This window comes from Pagrus major, chromosome 1, assembly GCF_040436345.1.
Source record: "Pagrus major chromosome 1, Pma_NU_1.0".
NCBI classification, from domain to species: domain Eukaryota; kingdom Metazoa; phylum Chordata; class Actinopteri; order Spariformes; family Sparidae; genus Pagrus; species Pagrus major.
This window is the reverse complement of record NC_133215.1, coordinates 12,382,774-12,389,189: the sequence shown is the minus strand read 5'-3', so window position 1 is coordinate 12,389,189 and position 6,416 is coordinate 12,382,774. Positions and strand designations below refer to the sequence as shown.

General features: G+C 39.5%; 1 protein-coding gene across 1 annotated transcript; it reads left to right on the top strand.

The window, feature by feature from the left end:
• The first annotated feature begins 438 nt into the window (after window positions 1-438).
• On the top strand, window positions 439-6,414 carry tmem184c (transmembrane protein 184C). The gene is made up of 10 exons (XM_073465284.1): window positions 439-1,048; window positions 1,454-1,584; window positions 1,701-1,737; window positions 1,823-2,028; window positions 3,132-3,206; window positions 3,313-3,406; window positions 3,553-3,665; window positions 3,848-3,947; window positions 4,041-4,212; window positions 4,322-6,414. The coding sequence occupies exons 1-10, from the start codon at window positions 932-934 to the stop codon at window positions 4,630-4,632; spliced, it is 1,356 nt and encodes a 451-aa protein (XP_073321385.1). The 5' UTR covers window positions 439-931; the 3' UTR covers window positions 4,633-6,414.
• Window positions 6,415-6,416: the final 2 nt, after the last annotated feature.

The following is a 6,416-nucleotide window of genomic DNA, read 5'->3' as shown; positions in this document are numbered from 1 at the left end:
AAACAAAATAAGAATTATCACATATATTTGTCTGATATCTTGTACTTTTTTTATTTTCATTAAAATTACAAATGTTTGTTTTTAAATAAACAGTTTTAAATATGCATTTGTCATTGTTATGTTTATGTCACCAGTAAACTAACAACTGCATAAGTAGCTCAAACAAAAGGTCATACTATGAAACAGTTTTGGAAAGTGCGTGTTGGAAAGAGTCTTGTCGTCTTCAAATTACTGTGACTACAATTAATTTAGGATCCAGTGTCCTAAAATTGTTAATTCACATTGCCATCTGCTGGAGAGAGCACAGATTATATGGTCAATGACAATGCAGAGCAACCAAACTAGCCACAAGTAACGTCAGAGAGGATATAAATCTCTCTTCATCGATTGGCTAATTGCCTCGAACCCACCAATCAGATTCTAGACTGTAGGCGGGACATCTGAAGGCATCAACAGGAAGTACCAACAACAAATTACTTTTGTGGAAACTTTTACCAACGCAAACCTTCTAAAAACACTTCAAAGTGTTCATTAACCTAGCGAGTCGATTGATATTTTATCCGGGAGTTTTATTTTATTGCGCTCGACGTTGAGATACTCTCAGCGGTTCTGGTGAGGATCAGCTGCTTTGTTTGTTTACATGGTGAAACAGATGACGAGCTAACGTTAGCAACCTAGCTCCATAAAAACGAGTCATATGAGCTGGTAATTATCCAGCACATTTGTCCTCACGAATGAAGCTTAACGCAAGTGATAAAAGCAAATTGCGTGTACACAGCTGAAAGATTGTCTTTCGTCGCGGTGAGCGTGGTGAGAGTGTGATAATGCGATGCTAACGCTAAATGTGTCGAGCGTCGGACCAGAGAGAGAAATTGTGCTGTCACGGAGCCTGCGGCCAGTTTTAAAGGCCTGAAGGCGTCTTAATGTCAAGATGCCTTGTTCCTGTGGGAATTGGAGAAGATGGATCCGCCCGCTGGTCGTTGTGCTGTACATATTGTTGCTGTTGATCGTCCTGCCCTTGTGCATCTGGGAACTGCAGCAGTCAAAGGTCAGTCCGAACTAGGGATGTTTATGAGTACATTTCTAATACTTGTACTCTACTTTTAGTAACGTTATATTGTGTTTTAAACTAACCAACACCATTTCAGAGGAGAATATACAACCCTCTTTTTACTTCACTTCATCTATGTAACAACAGTAGTCACTAACCACATTTGCAGTCACATGATTGATGTGATTATGATGTGGTAATCACTGCAAAACATCTCCCTATCAAGCCCTCTTTGTCCGTACCTTAGTCCTGGAAGTCTTATGTTCTTTTTAGAAACTGTAAATGTCCTTAAACATGTTGATTTCAGTTATAAACAGACAAAAGTCAAAATACTTTCTTATGATCCCAGACTTAAATGTGTATTTTCAACTGTGTTGACTGTCTCTTTCCGTGTAATGACAGGTTGGCACTCATAATAAAGCATGGTTCATCGCTGGGATATTTGTCTTCATGACCATACCCATATCATTATGGGGCATCCTCCAGCATCTGGTTCACTACACTCAGCCAGAGCTTCAGAAACCCATCATCAGGTAAAGATGTCAACAGTCATGTCATCCACAAACAAGAGTCTGAAACTGTTTTTTTTATTATTATTATTATTATTTGTGTTTTTATTGTGTGTTTTTTTTGTTTGTTATTTTTTAAGGATATTATGGATGGTCCCAATCTACAGCTTGGACAGTGTGAGTTGTGTATTACATAATCAAAGCCATATATGCATGTATGATTAAAGAAAGCCATGTAATCCTTCTCTTTTCCCTCTCACAGTGGATTGCACTGAAATACCCCGGTATAGCCATTTACGTGGACACATGCAGAGAGTGCTACGAGGCCTATGTCATCTACAACTTCATGACCTTCTTGCTTAACTACTTGGAAAATCAGTATCCCAGCCTGGTACTGATGCTGGAGGTCCAGGAGCAGCAGAAACACCTGCCCCCTCTCTGCTGCTGCCCACCCTGGCCAATGGGAGAGTAAGTTTCCTGTACAGTTATACCACCTTTACAACAAAGACTTGTATAGAAACAATCCATGAAGCACCCACCTCACTATGTGGCAGCCAACATGTCGTACAGCTATACAAATACTTGTCTGCCTTCAACACTAGTGTAGTTATGTATTAATCAAAAGGAAAAACAGCGACTGTCCAGATTACTTTCAGAGGAAGTCCATGGTGTGTGTGTAGGCAGTCTGGCCTTTTTATGGTGAAGACTTGTCAAAACACGTAGGCGTATCCATTAAGTTAAAAAAGGACTTTTAATATTATCAGAGTGCCTCAGATTCTGAGTCAGACTGCCCACACACACCATGGATTTTCTTTGTAAGTAAGCTGGATGGGCACTGTTTTTTTCTTCTTACTGGTACTTGACCTTTACTCTGATCCTTGAGAAGCACCTGATTTTTATATCTACATTAAACCATTTTCACCCCTGACCCAGAGCAACACTCACCTTATTTTTTCTATGTTCGCAAGTATAGTCATATTTCCTTACCATCTTCTTCAGTTACCCACAATTATTGATCTAACTGACTTTTCAATACTATTATGGATTTATCAGTTTTATTCTTAGTGTTCTTGCTTAAATGAAGGAATGCAACATTATCCATTTGACATTATTTGATTTCAACTATTGTTTGAAGAAAAGAAGCAAACACTGAAAGATAGAGATGGAAGTCAGTTTTTTCCCCCACAGCAAAGAAAGTAAACAAATCAATGACAGTCACCAGCTTCAAATTAGCTTTTTCAGGAAACATCCATAATTGGTTAAAGTGCTTGTGTGCAGTCAGAGCTTTTCTTGTTGCCATAATTTGTTCTCCATTTAAAACTTTAAATAACAAATTGATGTATTGGCTGAAGGTCAGCAGCAGCTTTATATTTTATAAAATTGCCCTGTTAAAATATAAACCATGACGCATGTGGATATCAGACCATTTTCTTAAAGCTTTTGAGGAAAATTAGGAGGTTCAGTGTTATAATTCTGTCATTACACACTACACTTCACTGAAATCAGCAGATTTTAATGTTGTTAACCCAATTAAAATCTGATTCAAACTCCAACTTTATTTTCCTCTGCAGGGTGTTACTGCTGAGATGCAAACTGGGAGTGTTGCAATACACAGTGGTGAGACCAGTCACCACAGTGATTGCCTTGTAAGCAAGCTCAGCTCTTCATTCTCCTTTTTTCTTTAAGACCAATCACAGCATTTTGTTCACTGTCTGTGTTGATGTCTGCTGTGGCCTTTTTTCTTCTTCACAGGATCTGTCAGCTGTGCGGGGTGTATGATGAAGGCAATTTCAGTTCGAAAAATGCATGGACGTACCTGGTCATCTTCAACAATATGTCACAGCTGGTAATACTGCTGCTGTTTTTTTGAATAAGTCTAAATGTAACTGACCTCAAGTAAGGACGGTTTCTTACTTTATGGCCTGGGAGTGTATTAACAGATAAGATGGATGTACATTTTGTTCTCTCTCTAACTGTCTTCTCTTTATCTAGTTTGCCATGTACTGCCTGGTGCTGTTCTACAGGGCTCTGAGAGAAGAACTGAGTCCGATCAGACCAGTGGGCAAATTCCTATGTGTCAAAATGGTGGTGTTCGTCTCTTTCTGGTAAGTCTTTGTGTTCAAAATTCTGGACATTTCTGAAAACATACTTCTGCTGTTTTTACCTTGCTTGTATACATCGTATATGTTGGTGAAGTATGCTTGCAGTGTCTTTATTTGTGTACATAGACAAAGGCATCTGATCATGTGGTAGCTGCTGACAATGTTTATTCGTTACACTCTTCTAGGCAAGCTGTGTTCATTGCTTTGCTAGTGAAAGTGGGCATTATCTCAGAGGAACGTACATGGGACTGGCAAAGTGTGGAGGCTGTAGCGACTGGCTTACAGGTAAGCGTAAGTCTATCTAGTTAAGAGTTACTAATAATTTGCTCTTAATATGTCATTTATTTAACCATATGGGCTCGCCATTGTTTTACTCAGGATTTTATCATCTGCGTGGAGATGTTTCTGGCAGCCATCGCCCACCACTTCAGCTTCACCTACAAGCCTTACATCCAGGAGGCTGAGGAGGGTTCCTGCTTTGACTCTTTCATGGCAATGTGGGACATCTCTGATGTCAGAGCAGACATTTCTGAACAAGTCCGCAATGTTGGTAGGTGCCTCCTATCTAATGGGCTGGTTGCACAGTTGTGTATTTTAAGTATCTGCCCTATTCTGCAACATCAAGAAAATATTTGAGACTTTTTTGTCTTTATTGACAGGGAGAACAGTTATGGGTCGTCCGAGAAAGTCCTACTTTGGTGAGGCGGGGAATGATGGGGAGCGATCTGGCCTGCTCTCTTCTGCCTCCCAAGATGCCATCACAGAGGCGGCATCCGACCCCGTATCACCCAGAGGTCAATACGAGGGCCTGGGCAGAACCCTCACACCGCATTCTTTGTCAGCTCCCGCTGGGTTCAGCTCGGCCCCGTGGGATGAAGGATATGAGGCTGGACCTGAAGTAACCGAAGAAGAAGAAAGGACCAACCAAACCAAAGAACCATCAGAGGCAGATCTCATCGTGATTACCTAGCCTATCGTTGAGGCTGATGTCATCAACAGACTCTCAGACACGGTTGGGCTGGACCCAATTACAGCCCCTCCATGTTCCTTTACACACTACTGTACGGATGCAACACTAAATAAAACTGTTGTTTGAAAGGACACATCAACCCAGTACTAGTGAAAGTTGGCCAACAAATGCAAAACCAGATGGACCTCTCTGCCGGTGACAGCTCCAAGAATGTTCAGTGAGGTTATGGCACTAAATGATTTGTAGACAACATACATTTTATGCTGTTATCGTTGTACTAGTGAGTTATATGGCTTAGTTGGCTCTGCTAGAATTGCTTTTAGTTCATTATAATTGGGATAGACTTTTGGTGAATTTTAACACGGCCCCTAAGAGCACACTTCTCTTCAAAGGAGCCAGCCTCTGTGCTGTTGTGTTTCTTTAAATGAGAATCCACATAAAGCCTCCCGCATTCGGAGGGAATCATGCATGTGTATCCTTTCCTAATAGGGAATTATTACACACTTTCTTTGTGTCATCTCGTTCATATCATGATCTGTGGAAGCCCTGAGAGGCAAGTATGGGAGGAAAAATATAGCAAATATTCTGGTGATCCATTTTCAGATAAAGTTTTTTTTTCATCTGTGAAAGCAGTGAAATAACTTTTTTTTATTTTTTGCCAGGATAATTTTCTTAAATTGTTTTTTTTTTCTGTGTGAATAGTTGAAAAAAAAAAGTTTTGGCAGGTTAATAAAGAAACTTTGCCAAGATAATTTTTCAGATTGCTTTTTTTCACAGATGAAAAGAAAAACTTTCTCATTCGTCTTCCGACTTGTCAGATGTGACAGCAGAGAAAATCACAACTTTTAAAATACCTTTTTTCGCTTCGTATCTTTTGTTTATATTGATTTCAGAGGACAGCGGTTGAAAATAGCACTCTTAAATGAAAATCTACTAAACTAAAGCACATTAGATGTCCAGAATCCAGAATCTATTTCTTTGTCTCAGCCTGCAGACGATCCATACCCCCGAGGGAGGGAGGGAATGGAAAGAGCAGAAGCAGCAAATTTTTGGCCTGCACAGTTAAGAGTAGGTTGGAGCTGTGCCTGCTGAAAGATGTGTCCTGACAGTGTGACATCAATACAAAATCAATATAAATAAGATGTATTTCTTAAGGGTTTGCCTAGATACTATAAGTACAGTCCAAGTATTAAAACAACGTACATAATTAAGTTTGAAACTGTACAATCAGCACACTCTGGTTCATGTCTCTTCGCTCTACTGCATACTGCTCACTCTATAGTGTTTAATAGAAATATATTCACTAGTCTTCTCAGATGCCTTGTTCTATGTGCCGTGGAACTAGTTCATCCACTACATCAAGTTATATTCCAGGTGCAGTTATTCTTTTACCATTGGCTTTTATTCATATAATTTGATGAGATGTTGTCCATCGTTTTTAGCCTTTAAGCTTGAATAACTGCAGCTACAGCACCCAAGCCATTTACTTTTCCCCATAGATTTTCCGAGCTCCTTTGTCTTTGTGACTTCCATTGATTCGTGCAGGGATATTTACATGTTTAATGTACAGTGTAGGATATCAGTTTGTGTCATAAAATGCATAAATGTATCAAATCAACAGCATAATCTGCATCAAGTCCAGCTAGAGAATGTTGCATTGCCTTACAGGATTTTATTTTTCTAAATAAAACTGACAGGATCATATCAGAGCTGATGTCAATGTTCCACATTTTAATTTGATTCCATCTCTGACAGTCTCTTCAATAAATCAGATTAACTACATA